General features: G+C 38.6%; 1 protein-coding gene across 1 annotated transcript; it reads right to left on the bottom strand.

Annotated features, from left to right (window-relative positions):
- Positions 1-7,039: 7,039 nt before the first annotated feature.
- Positions 7,040-22,751, bottom strand: UBE2QL1 (ubiquitin conjugating enzyme E2 Q family like 1). Its single transcript, XM_062567981.1, has 2 exons — positions 22,383-22,751; positions 7,040-7,179 (listed from the first exon to the last, which is right to left on the bottom strand). Exons 1-2 carry the CDS (start codon positions 22,734-22,736, stop codon positions 7,048-7,050), a joined length of 486 nt encoding a protein of 161 aa, XP_062423965.1. The 5' UTR covers positions 22,737-22,751; the 3' UTR covers positions 7,040-7,047.
- Between the last annotated feature and the right edge of the window lie 220 nt (positions 22,752-22,971).

Here is a 22,971-nt window from a genome sequence, read left to right as displayed (position 1 = left end):
TATAAATGCCATAGAATCGCATAAATATTTAAGTTAGAAGGGACCAATGGAGCTCTCTAATGCAAACTCCACTTTCAAGTAGGACTCACTTCAGAGAAAAATCAGGTTGCTCAGAGCACTGTTAGCTTCAGGGCACAGTCTCAAATCTCCCAGGATGGAGATTGATCACTTCTCTAGGCAACATATTCCAGTGCTTAACTGCTCTCATGGTGAAGAATTTTTTTCCTCTGTCTAACTGGAGTCTTTCTTGCTGCAGCTTGCGTCCATTCCTCTTGCTCTTCTGCTGTGCATCTCTGAAAAGGGTATTGCTCTGTCTTCTCTGCAATCTCCCTTTAGGTATTGGATGACTGCAGTAAAACGCCCTCACCCTTTTCATTTTAGGCCTTCTCTCTCAGCCTTTTCTCACATGCTGTGTGTTCCTGGTCCTGAACCCTCTTGGTGGCCCTCACCTGGGCTCGCTCCATAATGTGTCTTGTATAGGAGAGCTCAAAACTGGACACAGCATTCCTGATGTGGCTGCACAAGAATGAAGGGAAGCATCGCTGCCCTTGACCTGCTGGCTATACCCTTGCTAATGCAGCCAGGCATGTGGTTAGCTGTCACCAAGACAAGGGCACACTGTAAAACTTGCTGTCCACCTGTTCTTCCAGGTCCTTTCCTCAGGAGCTGTTAACTGTCCAGCCTACTCTATTGAATTGGACAGCTCCACTCAAAGGACAGGACTTAGTATCTGTTACTGTAGAGATTCATGAAGTAGCTGTTGGCCCATTCTTTCAGCTTGTTCAGGCTCTCCCAAATGTGAGCTTCACCTTTCAGAATATTGACCACTCCTCCCAACTTAGGGGTATTATTAAAATGCTACTAATATAACTAATATGTATATAATGATTAAGGAAATCAGAAAAAAATCTCATCAAAGAGAAGGCATGACCTGTGTTTGTAATGTTATCACACATTCTCAGAACAAAACAATTTTGAGATACAGTCTAAATTTCTCTTAAAGATAGTTTGCTTTCAGTCCCAAGATACATGCTAATTCATGATAGCACAGATTTTGTGCTGCATGCAAAGTCTCAATTGTATTGAGAAACTTCAAAGGGGACTCTTTAGTAAAAATCTATAAATCTTAATGCAAATGGCAAACCAAGAACTCTTCTAAATCACACAGACAATTAGATTTGGTTCTGTTAAATTTCACTGAGTTCTTATAGAGAGGACCTGTGATATACTTCAAATATTTCTGTTAGCAAAACATAAGTAATTTAAAATACGTGGGATGACTGAGGAAGAAAACACAAAAATAGTTGACAACAAAAAAAAAAGAATGTTAAAGGTAGTGGCAAACACTGATTATAAACCACAAAGTCTTCAGAGTGTGAGGAGTGATCTCTGAATTCTCATCCAGCAAAACACAACTGCAATGAATATTTACTTGCCACCTTATTTAGCAGCATGAGCAAAAAGAGCTATTATAAATAAATAATGCCATACTGGTTTCACTGCAGTTATCTTTGTGTTCTATTTTTAAATCAATCACACTGAAAGACAAAGAAATTGTGGAAAAGATCAAGTCAAACATCTAAATTGTAGTTTCTATTTTTGTGTTAACTACCATCCTCATTGATTTGCCCAAGGTTTACTAGCACGAGGATGTTGTTGGCAAAATTTGGCAGGTGTCAGAATACCATTTGACTGCTTCTTGAATTAAATGTAGGTTTTAAATGTAAACATATATGATCTGTTTCAAGGTTTCCTTAGTATATCAGTAAAGTTTGGAAGTGATTTATAGGGAGATAAATTTACAAAGGAGAGCAATATAGATTGTCAATAATAAAGTTGTGGCTGGGGAAGGAGTCATGTTCTATCTTTGTTCTATAACTTCATACAACGTCCTACTGGCTGTTCTTGCTGCAGTACCTTGCCTCTGTTCTTTGATATACAAATGAAACTTCCTCGCCAATGTAGTTGTGCTGATAGTAGTGAGTGACTTACATTCATCCTATTTGTCCTTGGACCTAGTTTGAAAGCTATGTTATTCTTCAGTGCAAGCAAAACTTTAACTGTGTCACTATCATACTATGAAAACTTTGAGTGTATATTTAGTAACTCATTTGCTCTGCAAAACCAAACCCAGGTCAGAGCCATATGGTACAGTTTAACTTAATCCAGTGCATATAGAAGGTTGTAAAGAACTTGCAGGATATGGATGCAAGATAGGCTGCATGTTGTCCAGCTAAGCTGAGGGGTTTGATGACCCCAACTTCTCACCGCTGACCCCTCACAAGGCAGTTCATACCCTTATGATATTGCCCAGCCCTCTCTGTTGCTCTATTCCACTTAGATCAGGGTTGCACCCTCCCTGTTGGAATTCGCTTGGAAAGCTGGAGAAAATATATGTCCAGCAGCTTTTCTTCAGTGTCTCTATTGTCATTTTTTGCAAAAAGTGATGTGTTTTGCAGAAAACATTTAATATAGGTTAGTGCTTGCCAGGTATTGATAGTTAACTAGAAAAGTACATTGTACTAGCAGGTTAGTCTGCTTAATTCTGTCTGTGTCATTCATAGTACACATTGAAAAACCTTCTTAGCCAGAATTTACCTGCTATAGGGAATAGACAAACCTTTTGCACTGATTCTATGCAAATGGTTCCTAATGTCAGTTCAGATAAGCCTTCATATGCCTATGCTTACCTCACCTCTGCCCATGTATCAATAAAAAGTAAATCCTCAGTACATAGCTCTGTCTGGAAGATAGCTATCCCCTAAAAATCTCACCAATGAGAAAAGTATGCTCATAACAGATCATCTTATTTGAGTCAGTAGATAGCCATGCTGATCCTGATGCTGGTATAAAACCAAGACACTATAGCTCCATGTCTGTGTCTGAAAATCTTGAAAAAGGAGTAAAATGTGGCAAAGAAAAATCAAGAGATTTGAATGCCAAACATCAGTTAGTTCTGCAACATTTTCTCTGTATAGTCAACATGTCACGATTATATTCTTTAATATTACAAATTCTTGTGGAATGAAGAGTATATACACACCAGTGTACTGTCCAAGATACAGAGATCACTGCTTGGCACTTGTGACTTAGAATTATGTTTTTCTAAATTTTCTAAAATAAATATGTATTACAGAGTTATATCATGTGGATTTGTTGTACTAGAAATGCTTTGTGATTCTGACCCTGCTAACTATACAAGAAGCTCTATTTTAGGACCTTATGTACTGCTTTGGACTAGGAGAATGGATTGAAAGGGGGTTTTTTTGAACACAATATAGTGCTGCAATACTAAATAAACAGACCGTATCTATTATTTTTCCTTGGATTTGGGGCTTAGAATGAACAAGGCACATCATCTTTGGGAAAGAAAACAAGGGTAAATTCAGGACTTCTTTGACTGCTGGGTGTTTGATTGTTGATTTTTAGGAACAATTTTTAAAGTCACAGAAATGTTTTAGTATATAAATCATAATCTTCTTCCTGGAGATCTTTCAGTGTTCAGGTTTTCACAGCGAGCTTTCTTTCTTTATTATAGGCTTTCTTCATTCAGTGCCCATACTCAGTTGAGTAGCCTTTTTGGACTCAAGAGAGAGTCCTTCAAAAGAATATAACCTAAAACAGCCAAGAAGTAGCCTCCTAATATAAATTTATGACTCCCTAGATGCTAGTTTCAAATTAATTGTTCTGGGGACAGCAGATGGAAAATAATATTCTTGATCATATGAATATAATGAGAGCTGGAGGTGCTGATTTACAAGATCTCATAGGAGTTTTTGGATTGGATAAAGGGGAATGTATGGAGAAGAAATCCCTCACTACTTTGATATCCAGGACCTTCGACAAAACCAAAAACTGACTAAACTATTTTGCTTTGGGCCTGCTTGAGTTTAGAATCTGGGAATGACACTTGACTCTAATATTCTCCTCAGCTGCCAGGAAGATGGAGCAAGGAGGAAGCAGATAACACTTTCTAGGACACAGACAGAAAGGACTTCAAGGATCTTTTTTTCATTGAAGCTTCCTCTGCATGACATAAAGGCACCTGGAGCAGTTCTGCAATCAACTCTTGCAGTAGGGGCTATCTAAACTGCTGTCCTTTAACCCTCCTTGTTGCATCTACCTGATTATGACATTCCCCTTTGATTGCTTGTTTTTCTTCTTCCATGAACAGGCTTCTTTTTGCCTGTGTTTTTGTTGTCCACTAATATACTCTCCCACCCCCCTTAGCTCTAGCCTTCTTCCTTTCTCTCACGTATCTTTCCTTTCCCAGTTTTCTCATTCATTTTTTCTAGGCTTATCCATTGCAGAAAAAACAAAGCTTTTTCTTCAGTAATAGCATGCATGCATAAGTTACTGATATAGCCAGACAAAAAAACATGCACTAATTTTCCTAAAATAGATCAACTCTTTTTCTGAATCTCTTAATTAACTCTATTCCTAACAGTCTCCCTTCTTCCCTAGGCAGCAGCACAATCCTTGTGCTCTCTGCTGTCCTCCTTTTCCTTCATTTCCTCCAAGCATGGGCAGCTCTTTCTGTACGTTGGCTCTTCAACAGGAGCACTCTTATTCTTGGTATGGTAGGAACTTCATCCTGCCCTAGTTTATGCAAGATATTTTTCCTCCTTTCTGTGCTATTGGTTGCTATAGCTTATCATATACACCCTGCTCCCCTTCTGCTACTGCTTCAGCACTCCAGATTTTCTGATTTGCCTTTCCTACTGCTCCACAATGCTAAATGATGCAGAGAACCTCCTACAGCCAGAAGGTTGTTGTGATTTTTAGCAATGATGTTTGTGATAACTATTTAAAGCGTACTTAAGAAGATACATAACAAGTAAGTTTGAGGGAAGAAGTAGTAATCCACCTGCTACCTTCCTTCTAGCTAGCCCTTCGATTAGATATTAAGTTAAGGTTCTCAGGAAGATTTAAAACAACCCACTGACAGATACAAGCTAAAAAACAGCAGAGAACGTGATAGTCCCCTCCCCAAGATTTACTACATCCTTGCACTGCTTTTGGGCAGAAGTGCTTCTGTGCTGACGAAGGAAGAGCTTAAGAAAAGGAAACAACAAACCTTATGCTTTTCAGTGCTAGACCCCACTACACATTCTCAGCAGCTCCCTTCAGGGACTGAAAATTATTCAATGCCTAACAAAACACGCTAGTTTCTTCTTTCATAAAGGACAACAAAAAATTATATTTATGAAAAAAGCATAAATAAATGACATGCAATGTTTTCCTCACTTAAAGCTACGTTCTACTGTTGGATGCACAGAATTAATACACAAGGTTTGAGGGGGAAATTATTTGATGCACAATGAATAACACTACTGTCTTATACTGTAAGTATAAAACAGGATGGGATAAATTAGAGTCTGTGCATATTTCTGGTAAAAGGCATTTCTTACTGCAATGTAAATTGAGATAAGGCACACCAGGTGGAGATCACAGGTAGTCAGAGTGCTGGACACTTGCTCTGCTACTTGTTCGTTTGCATTCTAATTCCTTCCTTCTTTGTTATTCTTTTGCTCTTCTCCATTGTGTGCAGTTTGAAATCAAACTCTAAACCCCTAAACTCCCTCTAGAGTCTCCACTGCTCTTGTAATATTACCAGAAGCTGCTCAACCATTTTCATTTGGTCCTGTGTTAGACATATAATGGAAAGCGCTTTCAAACATATATCCTTTTTCCTCCAAAGTCAATCAATATTACAATCAATGTTATATCACACTTTCAATTAAAATATTACCACAATGGATATATCTAGAAGGTTTCTAGAATTTCACAGTAAGAAATCTATTACTTTGAATACACAAGTTGGCCAAAATGATTGAATTCTTGAGGCAATGAAAATGATACTGGTGATTTTATTCAGCATGTGTCCATACGATTTTCCATTTCAATTCCACATTTTTTTAATGCTTTTCTTATAATGTTCTAAATGCTACCTTCAGATTTTTTGGAGTCCCTTAAAAGGGTTTTTAAGTTGTTCACCAGAAAACTTAAATTTTAATGATTAAATAACAGGAGATTTATATACATCGGGGGTTTCTCAGACACTGGGCTCTAAGTACATACGATGTCTACTGAGTAAAAAGAAAAAAAAGAAGAATCCAGTCATGCAAATCATTTTACAAACCATGTTTCATTTGCTTTAAAAAGTTTTACTCTGTTACTGGCACATCATTTTAAAGTTAAGGAGATAATTTTTTTAACGTTGCTTTGTCCCTTTCCATCTGTTTTTTTTGCCATTTTGCAGAACTGACAGGTCACATGCTACTGTAAAAGGTACTGGAAGGTTTAGTAACGGTTCTGCTACCATCAGCCACTCCAAACTTTGGAGTGAGTGGGTTTAAAAAAATCACCTAAACTCCAGTTAACTACACTGGTTTGTTTCTGAACAGCACACCACAATATCAGCATAGATGGTGTATGGTAGCCAGTTGGTTGATTCCACTTAATAATTTTTTCAATGCTAGAACCTTTCATCATCGTAATTCTGTTCCATTTATGAATTAAAGGTCATATATAGAACACAAATAAGGTCTAAATTTAGTCACAGCAGACCACAGTTCCACATAAAGACAAATCTTCAAGTTATGTTGACCTGCTAGGAGACAAAGATAAACAGCACAGCAAACATGTACCTGCAATGCACTGCTTCCCTATTAAATATTAACTGTTTCATTTACATTTAAATGAATTGAGTAGTAATGGATAGACTTTCCAGTACCACTGTTTGGTGCTGCTGTCATGGAAAGAAGCTGCAGACAATGTGGTTCATATGGGGGCTAATGATGCCAACTCAACCTCCACTCAGGTGGCTTCAATGACGATCGGTTTCCAATCTTGAAATATAATCCTCAACAGCTTTTTTTTTTCTCTTCCTTTGTAAACACATCTGTTTATAAATAACTTAGGTGTCTCCTTGACATTCATGGTATGTAACTGAAGCTGAAATAGAAAAGGATGGGTGGTGTACAGCACTGAGGAGATGTCATAGTACTTCTGTTTAGCATTTTTGCCAAGTGCCGGTTGCTAATATCAGCCATCAGAGACGGGTGGGGTGACCCACCCGTATTTTTCATGGGTCTTCACCAAACTCTTAAATGTTGCTTCAGCTTCCTTACGACTGAATGACTTTTTTGATTTGCCAGCTTTTCTGCAGATACGGCCCTGCACCAAACAAAAGAGAAAACCTTCATTAAACACATGAATATGCAGCTGAAAACCACAGTTGGAAGTTTTCAACAAATTGGACGAACAGGCATTCATTTATGGATACCACAAAAGAGTCCCCAAACTGGGGCAAATATGTTATTGGTGATGATTAAAAACGATATGCAGTAAAGGAGAAAAGACATCTGCTAGGCTATTTTTTCCCAGAGAAGCCATGTGCTGGCACCCTGCCCTGAGCATAGTGAAAAGCCACGGCTGCTCATCTCCGTTGTGCGAGGACCCATTCAAACAAATGAAGGGACCTTTGCCATAAGATGTTTGGAGCATAAGAGTGTTAAATCTTCATGCCTGCATATGATCACGAGTGCAGGCCTGAGCAGAGATCATGGCATTTCTTAACAACCTTATAACCAACTTGCTTCCAAACTCCATCAAAAAACCCTATTTTGTTTACTCTCTCTTCACAACACATTGGTTTGATGATAAATGAAAATGTAAACACTCAAAAATACAGCATCTTTATTAGTTTGGAATTAAATTTTACCTCTAAATGCACAGCAGGATATAATTTCAAATCTCTGGCAATGTAAACATTTAATGAGTTACGAATAGCTTACCTCATTTTGCACGTTGGTCCATGGCAATTACCAAGTAACAGAGACACGAGAGAAATACAGCTGCAGATTTATCCTACTCTACAACAATAATAGTCTTTAAAGTATTTATGTTTATTGGTTTTGTCACATTACAGACATCTACTATAGTCACAAATCTAAAAATTTTTATAAACTGATAGACTGTCCTGAAAACTTTTGTTTCAATAAATAGTATTTGATGAGCAGATACTGTACTACAGTATTACAGTTATTAAGAACCAAATTAATATGTTCTCATTTTTACATTCTTTTGCTGAAAATGCTGGGCCGGGTTGTATTTTTTGCTTCCCATGTTTTGCTGCCAGTTTGGAATGTAAACTGAAAATTGCCATTCTTAATCATATGTAGCAAGTAATAATGAAAAAAGAAATAGGTATGTGGAGGAAAAAAAGGGAAAAAAGAAAAGCAGCAATCGACTGTGTCCTCAGAGTATCAAAATTATTTTTACAGACTAAAATGAATGAGGTTACTTTGCAGCTGGGACAAATCATCTCCTCCTAGAAAGTTGTCACAATATTGCACAGTTATGCTTTTGTGTTCAGCACTGCTATCATTACAATAAAATTATGGCCATAAGAGTTTAAAAAGCTGTTTCCTACTCCTCTTTTAATGAGTAATTTTGATATGTGGTTTCTCTTGTTTCAGAGCCTAGCCTATCTAAAGATTAGGAACAGCTTCTAATTGCCAGACTGGATTTATTCACAGCCAGCTTATTCCCATTTGGTTCTGTGACAACATAGTTCTGTCTTACAGCTATTTTACCATTTGATGTTTTTACTCTCCTTTCCCCTGGCCTCTGTTTATTGGCTATTAGTGTATTGCTTCTTAAATACTCTTCTGCTGGCTAAACAGCAAAGACAACTACCCCATCCCCACACTATTTCAGCAATTAGTATTTCCCAAATGAGGATGATCTGAATGGTACCTGATTTAACCAATGTAATAAATTTCTCAGTACATGTTCCTTCTTAGTTCTGACAAAAGGAATGATTCCATAAAACGGTAATATTTTTCAAAATCTCACGAGTCTTAGTTCTAACATTGCTTTTCTCTCAAGAATTGCTATTGCAGCTGGGTGTTAAAAATGTAAGACATTCTCATTGGTTAATTATCTTACATATCCTGTAGGAGTATTTTTGTTATTACAAAACACATTTTCTATTTTCTTCGTAAACCAGGCTGCCTTTGGAAGCATACTTAGAGAAAAATAGGAAAAGAAAAAGTCCAACAGCAGATGAAATCAGCACAAGAAATGATGTTCTCAAAATTTCACCAATGAAGTACCTTTGAAAACAAATATAACTTCATAGACCTACTCCACTACTTAATTTATGGATTAGGTCCATTTGCCATCTCTTGTCTTATACATACGATTTTTTATCTTTTCAGGCTTTGATACCTCTTTGAATTGTTTGCATAGCACCTAGTACAGTATGATCTATGTCTTCCTCAACTTTGTTATAGTACTCACACTACTCTGTACCTAGAAGCAGGATTTTTGTATTAAGACCAACCATCACTCATATTCAATGTCAACTACCTATTGCTTTGAAACAAGGAATGTACCAATATTTTGGCCTTCCAACACTGCAGTGACTATCATGCCATCTAAAATGTAGTTAGAACATACGAAATGAGCATCTTTCCATAGGTATTTCATACTTGTAATTAAGGTAACAAATCATTAAATCTACTTCTAAAGTGCACTCAGGCACCATATGCAGGCTGTATGTAGACTGCATCATCAAAGACTAGCTAACTCTACCAGTTTCCATGTTTGTATTTCCACATACTTATACAGCAGCTACGGGTGGCATGGTTAGCAGTCTCTTATTAACTGATATCGTGTTGGGTGTTTATAACTTGGATAAAATTTAACCTTGTGGGCTGAAAGTTTCCCTGTTTGGTGCCTCATGTAAATCTGAGGTAGAGAGAAAGAAGTGTGGCATTTCAGTCAAAACAATTCAGATGTTTTTTACACTATACTGGAGTGATATTGACTGTGTTAATGATTTTTAGCAAGTTACCATTCCCACAAAACTTTTCCCAAAGTTAACTAAAAATGATGTTTTGCACATAATTATAAAAGAAAATGTCAGACTGTGATTTTAACAGACACAGTTACCAGTTCTGACTATAGGATGTTTTCAGGTTGCCACTTAAACATATAGTCACTTTAACTCTGGCCAGGAGACTAGGAGCTGCTGCATATTGCAAATATGATAAATACAGTAAATACGGTATGTAAATACTATACAGCTCATAGCACAGTTGCACATAATTGTATATTGCTTAATCTCTAAACTATACAAGTTGTCACTGTGGCCATGGTAAGAAGGCTAGATCACTTGCAGAGCCAATGTTTTGATGCACCCAGCACCCAGTCAAGAAAGGACATCAAACTGATATCTGAACAAGATGAGAACATACCACAGAAGATTAAGAGCAACAAAGAAAATCCAAGAAAGCTTTTCATAAAGATATTAATGACATCTTTAACTCTAAGAAAGTTGTACCAGCGCTTATTTAAATATTTGCAATACTTTCAGACACTTCTCATAGCTGAAAAAAACTAATTAAAGAATCAGAGAGAACATTTCAGTTTTACTATCTGCTGTAACTTTATGCATGTATCAAGATAGAATTTTAACAAGCCAGAAACATACGAAAGGTGGAAGTAATGCCACAGCATCCAACTGTTTTTACAGAGCAATGCTGAAATGCATGAGGATGTATGTTGCACTGAGCCTTCTCACTCATCTGTGCTCCTACTATACCTAATTTACTTGGCACTGTGAGCAAATGCACATCAATCACCCGCTCCCTGTCCGAACTAACAGTTTTCAACAAACAGCTGCTCCTGATCCAGCTAGAATCCTGTTAACTGTGCTGGGAGAGGACCTCCTGGGGTACTGTCTGCTACATGTAGCCTTTTCAGGACCCTGGTGATACAGAGGGACCACTCCCTCCATCCATATTCAGCAAAAGACCTCACGTAAATCTCACACAGAATTTGGCACCCTCATTTACACAGCACTATGGGCAAATTGTGTGATCTGGCAGCTTGCTCACTTCTTAGGGATGCCACAGCAGTTTCCACATTTTTCCCAAACCATCGGTGCATCTCTATGCCCCCTGCTCTAGAATATGGTGTGACATTGTACAGCATCCTCAGCAATATTCAGCTCAACATCTAATAGGTCTTTAAAGTCTCTCAGAGTTGTTATCAGCAATTTACTGTATCTGCTCTTCCCCAACACCATGTCATAAAGTAGTCCAAAGACAGACTTAAGTCATGTACAGATATACCAAATACAATGCCTCTTTAGCTTTGCAATCCCACTACAATCATGCTTCCGCCCACATTAGGCCTATGTGTCATGAAAAACATTCCTAACATTTCTTCTGGTATTTCCAGAATCAGGATGGCCTCAAGGGGATTTCTGTGGCAGCAATGAAAGGATTTATTTCTTTTGTCAAATAATCGTAGTAGCTCCCAGACACAAAACTAATGGTTTGCTCAATGCCATAGTGTACAGTGTCAGGTGTTCTTCCACGCTGTATTAGTTTGGGCATTACCTGAAAGCAATGAACTACTGAACAGTGACCAGCCTCTCACAGAACCAGAAGACCACAGAAGTGTTGGTCGGAAGGGACCCTGCAGGTCTCTAGTCCAGCTTCCTGCTTGGATCTGGACTGCCAACTGAGGTCCGGTCAGCTGTGGCACTGTGTAGCTAGGCCTTGAAACCTCCAAGGATAGAGGTTTCACTCTGGTTCGTACTGATACAAGTCCCAAATTTTAAGAGATGCATTATACTCGGCCATCAGTTCTTAAATGATTGAGGTTATCCTGAAAATGATTTAAGTCCCTGTGCTGCACAATGCTGTAATCTCCGAGATGATACAGTCTTCAAGCCCATGCAGACTTTCTTTTCTTGTCTAGTTAACAAAAAATATATTTATTGTATTGTATAATTGTATTTATTACAAACAGTACACACCCAACTCAAACTCAGAAGCAAGTAGGCCTTCATGCTATTAGCACTAGTTTTAACGTGAACTCCTCAGTCCTGCATTCCTTTTGTTAATTCTGTATAAGCAAATAACTCGAGATTGGTCCTCCAAGGACAAACGATACTTGCCTTCCTGACATGGGGCTAAATATGGGCCATAATTTAAGATGGCATAAGGAAGTATGAGTGAAGTTTAATCTCCTCCCTTCACCTTTTACATGTGTGCCACACTGCAGCTTTCTGTACTCACAAAGAAGCAGGTTCTAGGGACCCATCAACAGATAAATGGCAAGAGACAGAAAATGAGCAAAGGTTTGGACAGGCACACAAAAGACAGGAAGATTTCACCATGACACATTGCACCTGTGGTGATCCCTCCAAAGACAGGAAGGACATCTGCAAGTATGTGCTCCGTTTTCCAAGTAAGTTTGTTGTCCTAGGCTTCTCCATGGATGATACAAAAAATCAGATTTTTCTAAAAGCTGGAGCACAATATGAGGCTCTAGTTTATCTCATGTTCGACTGATGTACCAGTGACTAATGGGTTTTGACCTCAACCGTTCAAAGTTGTATACTACACAAATATAGTCTTATGTTTTCAATTAAGTAAAAGAGGTATTTAATGTTAAAGATGAAACTGGTCCTTTTTAGAATATTTAAGCAAGTTTTAGAGAAAAATATTTCTACTGGCTTTAGAGAAACTATCTGGTCATTAAAATTAAAGCAATGCTTAAATGGGCTAATATTACGCTTTCAATGCAACAACTGACTGCAATAGGCCATACCATCATTTTTAGAGTTTAATGTATACCCTCTCTCCCCTCCCTATTACATGGTTTTAATTTCTTTCCTTAATGTACCGATGAGACACAGTTAAACATATCTCAGAAATGACATACAATTTATATTGCACTATATACAATTATTAGCTATAGTTAAAATGTAGTATAGAAAAATGACACAGACAAATGCTCTTAATGTCACGGCATGAGTGAATTAAAGATTGAATGTTTTTTCTGCAAATGTGTAATTTCCAATGCAATATTTCTATGCCCTTTTAAACTCCTTTGTAAGAATAATTCCTAGAAAGAAGTGGAAATTCAGTAAATTCCAGCTTTGGAGCATACTATGAATTGTTCTTTTTCGGGAATGTGACTATTCATTGCCTAGAAAAAGAAATCTGAATTCCACCTGAGTAATTATTAACAGTCACTAGTCTGTGTGCAGTCTATTGCAACTAGCTCTTAATCAATATGAACACCTACAGCCCTAATCCTTGTTTGACAAGGTACAGAACATTGCACTGCTTTTCCTTGCCTTTCCCTTTAGCCAACACAGAGCCAACAACATCTATAACAATCCTCTATATAGCTGAGGATTAAGAAACTTCCTCCCCATGTTTTAAGGGTAGGATGAACTTTGCTCTGGCAAAAGGACAAGAGAATTTTGACAGCTAATGACATTCTTGGAATATGCCTCTCTAACTCCTCTAGTGCTGCAGATCTGTTCTTACAATATGGATTAAATTAGCCTAATGGTGGGCTTCTGCCAAAAAAAAGTCCCTCTTATCTGCCATCAAAAGGTCACCTGCTAGACTAGCTGACACGAGTCATTTTGTTTGTCAGTTCTCTGTGGAGCCCCCTGGACTACATCTCTATGGAATCAAATGACAGCAGTTATCAAGAGCAGGTTTTAGTCCACGTGACAAGGCTGGGAACATGGCAACCCTTTTTTGGGTCAGCCCACTGATCATCCACCTCATTCAACTGCAGTTAACCAAGCTAAACAAAGCCACAGTTGTAAACCAAACCAAAGCAAAAAAACTCAGGCCAACCCAGCCCATCCCAACCCAATCCAACACTTCTTCACACTGGATTCTAAGGCCAAAGAAGCTACAGCCCACAGAAGACCGGACGAGTGCCACAGGGAGAAAAACACTGCTTAGCTCCACATTTCCCAAAGTTTCACCATGAGAAAAAACGAAACTGAAAAAACAGACTACATTTAGGAACACTTAAGTGAGTTAGGACCAAATATGGCAGCATTAGGGTCACAAACCGATGTGCTTTTTCCTCTTCTATTTGTATGAATGTGTCAGTCTCCTGACTATATTTGTTTCATATTGATCCACATGGACGTCTACTCATATAGCATCTGCTTCTGAGTGCTTATAGATCATCTATGAAAAAAAAAGGATTATGTACATTTTACAGATCAGAAAGAGGAATATAGTGATGTTATGTGGCTTAACCACAGTTGTACCTGAAGTCAGTGACAAAACCTGGAAGCTATACTTGGATCATCTCTCCTCATGCTAAGTGATCTAACTGAAAATACATTTTTTTCTGACCAGTTATAAAAACACTTTAATTATTTTTTTATAGAAATCCTTATCTTGTTGAATTTATAGAAGATGTGACATTTACAGAAGTTTATAGAAAATTTGATAAGATTCGATTTCCTCTTCTTTGTGATATTTCAGGTTTCTTAAGGGCACATATGCACACATGCATTATGGAAATAAGTCCCATACTTCTTACTGGATCTGGAGTTTTGTTACCATTTATAACACAAAACCTAAGACCAGGACAAATATCTAGTCATTCTTCATCTCATAAAACCTGACTATGAGAAGTATTTGAGCTCCAGGCCATTTCATAAAGCTGTCTTACTCTTCTTTCCTCAAGTTCATTTTCTGTCATCTTTGGACTTAGATTTGGGATAGTTACCAATTTATAACTCTATCAAGAGGTCAATGTGGAAGTTCCATGAATTTTGAAGAGCCTGTGCAGAAGAGGATTAAATCTCTGAGGATGTTTGATTTGACAACATGCACGAAATCACAAAGTAGATAGAAAAGACATTTTTCATCAACAGAACTTGCATGGGCATGAGCAAAGCATGTGGCATGCCTCTGTCCCACATGGCTGAGTACAGGCATAAGTTATGTACCACTCCTCAATCTGCCTTTTAAATGGGATGGAGCAAGTTAGATTGGTACCTTGATTCCATTTCAGAACAGAATTCATTTGAACACCTGAAGTATGGTGGCCATTTACCCATTTGTACAGACCAATATGAAGTGTAAGTTCATTTTCAGCAAAATACACCTACATTTTTCCCTATCTTATGCTTTTTCATGTTTTTAATCAAGTGAGAAAAGCGAATAGAAGTTAAGCAACTCCCAATGCAGTGCTGATTTCACTGCCTGCTAGGTTAGGTAACTGTACTGTCACAGTCCTGTGCAGCTTGGTCCTGCAACTTCTAGAATCTGTTCAAATACCACAGTTTTTAATTGGAGTTAGATTTGTGGCAGTCTTCAGCATCCTCCAGAAATGACTGTATAGACTATGACTGAACCATGTGTCAGACCAGCCCCGTATGTCATACACTCTCCAATAATATGATATAATTCAACAATAATTATAACAATAACTCAACAAAAGAATGGTATTCAATGTACAAGTTGGCCAACTGGATCCTGTGCACATTAAATTTAATATATAATTTGAGTCATTCAGGTAGAACAATCATTGCGACCTCTAAACTTCTCCCTGATTAACTGCAGAGAATCTGTTCTTGGCGATCCTTCCATACTCAGATATCCTCTGTGCCTAACATCAGCATTACTTTTTTTTGGACAGTTGCAGGAGAAGATAATTTGTAAACTGGAAACTGTATGGGATAGACTGAACACATCAAAGAAGGAGAAGATCTTCATTTTTTCTCCACAGTCCAAAGAAGTTCAGATGGGAAAAGAAACAAAAGTCTCACTTTGCAATAGGAGATACCCACTCAGAGGATATGCTTTGGATCAAGCCTGGCAAACATACTTCAATGAAATAAGGACCAGAATTATTGTGGAGTTACAGAAGTTCTATCTAGAAGACTCTGGCCATGCATGGAAGTCTCTGGGCATTGTGTAGACCCTAGGAAATCTGCGTATTTTCAAGGCTAACCTATTGAGGGAAGAGAAACTCTTCCTCACATTACAGCACAAATAAAAGAAACCAGTTCTATTTGAACACCTTCACTGAAGAAAATGAGGACTTCTTTTACAATTCAGTGAAGAGGAATTTTGCTCTTTGAGCAAATTTAGTTTTGTTATGATCCAGAACAGGAGATCACCCAAGTAATACACAAAGAATTAGTTCTACCTGATAGAAAAGCATGTTTCAAAGTAAGCAGTTTGTCTCAATTCAGTGATTTAACTTAATCGATGTCTATTCTAACAATAAGGATGATAACTGAAAGTACTTCAAAATCTCTGCAAAAAAAATTCTTTTTTATGTTTTGAAGCATATGAAGAATGGAGATTATATTCCTTCTGCTGTTTAAAAGAATTAAAACAACCTCCTACTTCAATGAGTTGGAATCCTTGTGTCTTCATTCCTCTCAGTAGAATATATTTCCATAATAACACAGTCTATAGTCAGAACAATAATATATCAGAGTACACATGAACAGTGTTTCTTCCAGCCCATTCATTACTCCCAGCATCTCAGCACAGCAAATACATGCTCCCTCTTAAGCTTCAGCTTGAAAACCTGAGCTTTCTCAATGTCACTAAAAGAAAAATCTTAGAAGGCCAACACATTTCATTTTCCTCTGTTATTAAATAATATTATTTGCTACATCTTTGACTCAGAGTTTATATCTTTTCATGGGGTACAAACTCCATAATCACATTCTTTGTCTCCTCTGTAATCTTTGTATAGGAGTTGATGTGTTTCTCAACCATAGACATAAAGTAACATTCCTTCCTTTGAGGGTAACTGGCATAATTTGCTCAACAAAAAGCAAAATTCAAGCTACTTTTATTTTTAAGGCCCTAATATGGTAGTATGGCTTCATATAATTTAGTGACCACTGTGGTCTCTGCACATATCTGTAGCATTTGAGGTTATCTGATTTATTGATGGCAACAGGCCTCAAACTGAGTTATCTGGAGCATAGTGAAAGCCCACGGATTTGCAATTAATTTCTGCTATACGTACGTGAAAGTCCTGCAGTCTGCTGACCTTCTGGACACTATGCAAGTCCCATCTGCTATTTGTTCACTCATACTTTTGTTTAAAAGGATGAAGATGAAGCTATTTACACTATGACTGACAGCTACATTCCATATTTGTTTTTCATAAAATAACCCTGGTGATTATATCACTCTATTGTTTCAATTCAGTAGGAAGCAGTCGTGATACTAGTATTTAAAAAAATGAAAGATAGATGAGTCTAATATTCGTCTAAGCCACATAACCCTTGAAGTAAACTAACAAAATTCGACTGAGATATTTCTAACTTCACAATGTGAGTGACGGAAGTACTAGATACTGATATTGGGGTAGAATTCAAGAAGTAGAATCTTAATTACAAATTGTATCTTGATTTTAATTTAAACCCTTACATAGAAGCCTCCGAGAGTGAGAGCACTCATAATCAGGGGTTTCCTATTTCAGGACAGCATATCCTGACAAAATTTTCATGTTTATCCTATTTCCTGGGAGAATGAGGGTGTATCTTCCTGAAAATGAAGAGCTTTTCACCTGATGTAATCCGCAGAATGATCTGGTAGCTGATAGCTACCTTTGGCTGGTAGACCTGTCCCCAGCATCCACTAAAAGAACTCATGAAAAGGAGGACAAGACTGTTACTGATAATTTTTATTACAAGCTTAGGTCCAAAATCCCCATCACGTATAGCTACTTCAGTCATTCTTAAAAAAAAGTGAGCAACTCATGATGTATTGCTCCTACATTACCATACACCATGTTGTCTTCTTTTAAACTCCTACTAAACCAGAGCCAGATCATTCCTCTACAGTGAAAAGAATCATGGATTTATTTCACTTTTCAAATTGCCTGCTAACATCATCAAAGGAAACAAGCTATGGTATCTTTGCCTTTTAAATATAAAGTGTGAATATTTGGTTTAAAGGACATAAAATCCTCTTCCACTTTCGGACAAAATTCCTTTCTTCTCAGTTGGGATCGTATTATCTGCTGTCCCATTTAAGTGAGAGGATATTCTTTCGAACACTGATGCTGCCTGCAGTCATGGACATTATTCAATGATAATCACAAGTGACCTCCCATTTTTTTATTACTATCATATGACTGGAAGATGTTCCAGCTTTCTTTTTTCAGTGATTAAAAGTTATTAATATTATCAGGACAAGGAAGCCATCAGGAAAATTATAATAATAGATTAATTTAAAAATCTCTGCTTTAAAGTTCGTATTATTAACAAACATCTTTAAAGTGTGCCACTAACAAGGAATAACACTAAACACACAATTTACAGAGCCTAGATAAACAGATATAAATGGGAGGTTCTGCCTAGATAAGAATGTTAAACAGTTGCCTCTAGGACAACAAACAACTGACATTTAAATTATTTTGTTAGTATCATCCTAATTCTTTGAGGGAAATCTCAGCCCAACAGCAGCTAATAGCTATTTTTTTCACTGGTGCAGCAGAGTCAAGACTTTGCCTGGTATGAGGGAAACCAGGGAGCAATAGGCTTAACAGGAAGCAAGCACAGTGTTATCCCCTTAAAACCAAGACTAGAGTTGAGTTAAGGACAACACAAAGTTTTTGAAATAAGATTCTGAATTTCAGACAGATAAACAGTTTTAGGCCTTTGATGTACTGATAATTCCCCCCAAGATACCAGCTAGAGCTGTGTGAATAATTGATTTTTCAGCTGAACGGCTGAACCAACCAAACAAACAAATCCCAACTTGTTTGTTAATTAACATGTTTTTCTCCCCTAAAAAATTGAGGGAAAAAAAGCATAGTTTGGAATTGCTGAATTGTTTCATTCAACCAGAAACTCTCTCTTTTCCATTTTAAATGTTTTTCCAGATTAAAAGCACTCACAGTGAAATACTGTATTTGTGATAGAAAGCGAGGGTACACATAGAAACACAAAGTAATTCCTGGCCTAACGGGAGTACTGCTGCAGCCCGTGAAGTAGGGCATCCCTCAAGCATGGTCCGCTGAGGGATGGTTTCCTGCTTGCTGAATTTGGAGAAGCCCCCAGCCTATCTTAAAACTTCCCAGGAGACACGCTCAAGTTCACATTCCTGCTCAGGTCTAGGGAATCCGACCCGAGGTTTCCCCACATACAAGGGCAGTGCCTTAAGCACGATGCTAAAAAGCAGTGGAAAGGTGCTACTCCTCCATTTCTTCGATTCATTCCTTCAGTTTTCCTATGAGCCTAGCTCCTGGATCAAATGTCTCACTTGCAAAATGACAGAATTAATTATATGAGCTTTCATTTTACTCTTAAAAAAATCTTTAAATCTTTTTTTTTTAAAAAAATCTGAATTTGTCAAGAGTCTTGGCTGCCCCAAAACAAATTTTCAGTGTTACTTTCATTTGCTTTTTGATCATTCTGTTGGAAAAAAAAGCTATATAGATTCATAGGTTATTTTCAGATTCAACAAAAACTAAGTAGTACTGTAGTTTTCTCCAAAGAATTAAATACCACCATTAAACAGCAACATTATAGTTAGTATTTGGAAACAGGATTGATAATAAACAGTGAATGAAATCAACTATCCTAGTTTTATCATTCAAATTAATAAAATTAAACTGTAAGCTGGTGAAAAGTTCAGGTCTGCCTACTCACATCTGCTGTCATATTAATGACACATATTTCCATACATGCCACAGGCTCAACTATTTACAATTTTGCACTAAATCATCAAACTACTAATCAGTGACATTTCTTTTAATCTTAAAGGTTTTAATTTATTCTTGCAAATGCCACTAAAGGCCCCATCTTCCATATACTCTGCAAGGCAAATCCCATTAAAGACAGGGAGAAGGCTCCCGGCAACTGTAATGGGAGCTGAGTTGGATCCATACTGAGCCAGAACCTGCAAGTGGATATGGATACAGCTGTGAAGACTTACAAAGCCAGGCAGGGCATTATAATGCCGTATCAGCACAGCACCGGCTACGCCAGCTTCACAGTCCCTTGCTGGCGTGGGGACTATCAAGCATCGCTTGCTCGTGCACCGTCATTTTTAGAAAGTGGAGATGGGACTAGTTCTTTCAACCTTTCTGAGTACTACCCTACCTAATACTTTGCACTATACAGTAGTACAGAATATTCACAATTAGCCTGACGTAAGTCATCATTATTTGGTCTTGAAGACTCACTGTGGCCAATGAGTCTGTCTACAGCACAGCAGAAGTTATCCAGAATCAGCCCTGTAGTTTAGGGAAATGAAGCACCTGCATTTACAACATTTTTGTGATCCTATTTTCATTCAGGATTTACAGTCAAAATGAAGGTAACCTATAAAATACAAAATGAAATGGGAGTATAGGAGTGTCTGTTGTACTTTGAGCTGTATTATGCAATTGAATCAGGATTACATAACCCGAGTGTGATTACAGAAATGTGTTACACAGAGCCTGGCTATGATTACAGAGCGGCAATCCATCACAGATTACAAGTCTGTAACTGAGAAATTCAATTTATCAATATTACCTATTAATATTTTAACTTAGAATGCACATCATGAGACTTTGAAATATGCATTTGATAACTATTTAATTACTAAGTTACTAACAGTATTTTTTTTCAGCTTTTTTATTTTTATCCCACAAGCACATATCCATTCTCTTTTTTATAATTAACATCTTAAACTTCTGGAAGGATGTTACCGAAATTCTTTTATCTTAAATCTGTTCATTAATGATGCACACATAGAGGTCCTTTGTTACCAGAAATTATTATTACTTTCTAGAAATCTCTTCAATGGTTTAAGGAAAAAAAAGTACCAGGTTATATAACATGTAACTATATATTTATTACTAATCAGATAATTTAATATGTTTCTTTAATTAGTCCTTCTGTGATCCCAGTAAACTTTCCTTTTATCTTTTTACATTCAACATTCAGTACTGCAGAAAGAGATTCAATCATTAAAAAGTGGTGAGAATTTTTAGCATTATCCTTCTAAATCCTATTTAAAATAATGAGAAATATGATCATTATAAAAAAGAGATGGATTAGCAAGTAGTGAGACTAGTAGTTACAAAACTTTAATATACCTTGTGCTCAAGGTAAATTAAGGATCTTTTCTTTTTCTGGTAGATGTTTTTAATATCCCAAGGTGACCTAGGGAACCTGACCTCTTCAAATGAAGTGCAGAGAAAAATACTATCTGGTTAAAAAAAAGGAGCAGTAGGCCTGAATCAAACTGGGAAAAAGGTGGAAAATCCACTTACAAATGAGTCCATTAAATAATCAAAATAAATACTTTGTGTTAAGACAAACTGTGTCTTTATTTCTGCTCATGCAAGCAGTTTCATAGAGGGCAACAGGAGTAACCTCATTTTTTAAACAAATAAAAAAAGCACTATTATTTTACTCTTTCTGCCCTCCCTGATCTGATGCAAATCGAAGAAGTTACTTAGCTTCATTGACTGATAGACAAGGAGCTGTGTGTGTCCATTGAGTTGAAGGGCATCCATGAAGTGAGGCAGAAAAATCAGCCTGCCGCAGCCATGTGTATGTTGCCCTCTAGAATGACCATAAAGAAGGACAGGCCATGAGTTTCAGCTGAAATATTTACCCATTTATTTTAACTTCCCTATGAAATACTTCTTTTCTAACCATATTCTGCAGGAGGGGAAAAAAAAAGGATAATCTGCAGGAGAGAAAAAAAAAAGCATAAAACACCAACGTGTTCAGTTGGGAGAAAATGGCCTATCATTTGACATCCTGTGCTGAGGGATTTAAGAAACTGTTCCAGAAAGAAGACCTGGTAGAATTTTCTAACTGCTGCAATCAAAGCATGTATACTAAATTATTTGTTCTTTCAGGCAGTGAGATTTTTTAAAGGGACATGACTTTTCTAGCAGCTCAGGCAAGAAATCCAGGTGTGTCTCTGGGCCAATCCTTTGTCTGGTGCATCAAACTGAAAACTGGGAAATAAAGGGTGCTGGGGCAGAGAGGTCCCCTCTCCTCCGCCTGCATGATTTGCAGAAGTACAGGATAGCACCCGATAAAGAGCCAGGAGCTGCGCCAGGCGCTCCATCCTAAGGCAGTGGCAGGACTTCTAGCAGGGGACCAGCAAGTATGACTAATGGGTGAAGAGAAGGAGGCACAAATTCGAATCCTAAAACCCATCGAAACCTGACAGATCCCTTTTAGCGCAGTGCGAGGGAGGTATCCCTCAGGGACACATGTCTGGGTGCACCAAGCAGCAGCGTCAAGCATAGGCACAAAAGACATGCAGGCGGACACCATGGAGACATTTGCTCCTTACCCCTCCAAGCTGCCTCACACTTCCTCCACACTACCTGAGACGGGACCCCAAAAGAGCAAAATGTTTGTCTCCATCTCCTTGCCACCGGTGACGCTCAGACCTCGGGGATAGGTGTCACCCCAGCTTGGCCAAGGTCAGCCACTGGGAGGTTTGACCCGCTGCCTTTCGTTGTGCCCATCCAATACACACAGACACACACATGCACACACACACAGAGACGGCTCCAGCACACGAACACCCTACCTGTCCCTTGACCAGGCTGGCTGCAAACTGCCTCATGACCGCTTCCACCGTGTAGGCGCTGGACCAGCCGCGGGGGGTAAGCAGCTCCATGCAGATGGCCCCGCCGTCCAGCACGTAGCCGTTCTCCAGGCGGGGGCTGAGCACCCGCATGAAGGGCGGCGAGAAGGGGAAGTTGTCGGGGAAGGTGAGGTTGAGCAGGATGTACTCCGTGTTGGTCTCCTTCATGTCCTGCCACAGCACCGAGTCCTTGTCCACCTGGTGCAGCTTCACGTTCCAGTCGAAGAGGCTCTCGTCCACCAGCTCCACGGAGATGAAGCGGTCGCTGAGGCGGGCGATGTCCTGCAGCTCCTTCATCAGCCGCCGGGTCCGCACTTGCGTGCAGTGCTGCTGCCGGCCGGCGGGCACCAGCGGCGCCGAGCCCGAGGGCAGCGGCCCCAGCGGCGCGGAGCCGGGCCGGCCGCCGCCGCCGCCCTGCGCTGCCTTGCTCTCCTTCGCCGAGCCCGGCTCCTTCGCCGCCTCCCTCGGCCTTTCCCGGCCGCCGCCCGGGCCGAGCTGCGCCGGCTGCCGCGCCGCCTCCGGCGCCTTCTTG

Source organism: Rhea pennata, chromosome 2, assembly GCF_028389875.1.
Source record: "Rhea pennata isolate bPtePen1 chromosome 2, bPtePen1.pri, whole genome shotgun sequence".
In the NCBI taxonomy this organism is placed as follows: domain Eukaryota; kingdom Metazoa; phylum Chordata; class Aves; order Rheiformes; family Rheidae; genus Rhea; species Rhea pennata.
The sequence above is the reverse complement of the archived record's forward strand: the minus strand, read 5'-3'. Positions and strand labels throughout refer to the sequence as shown.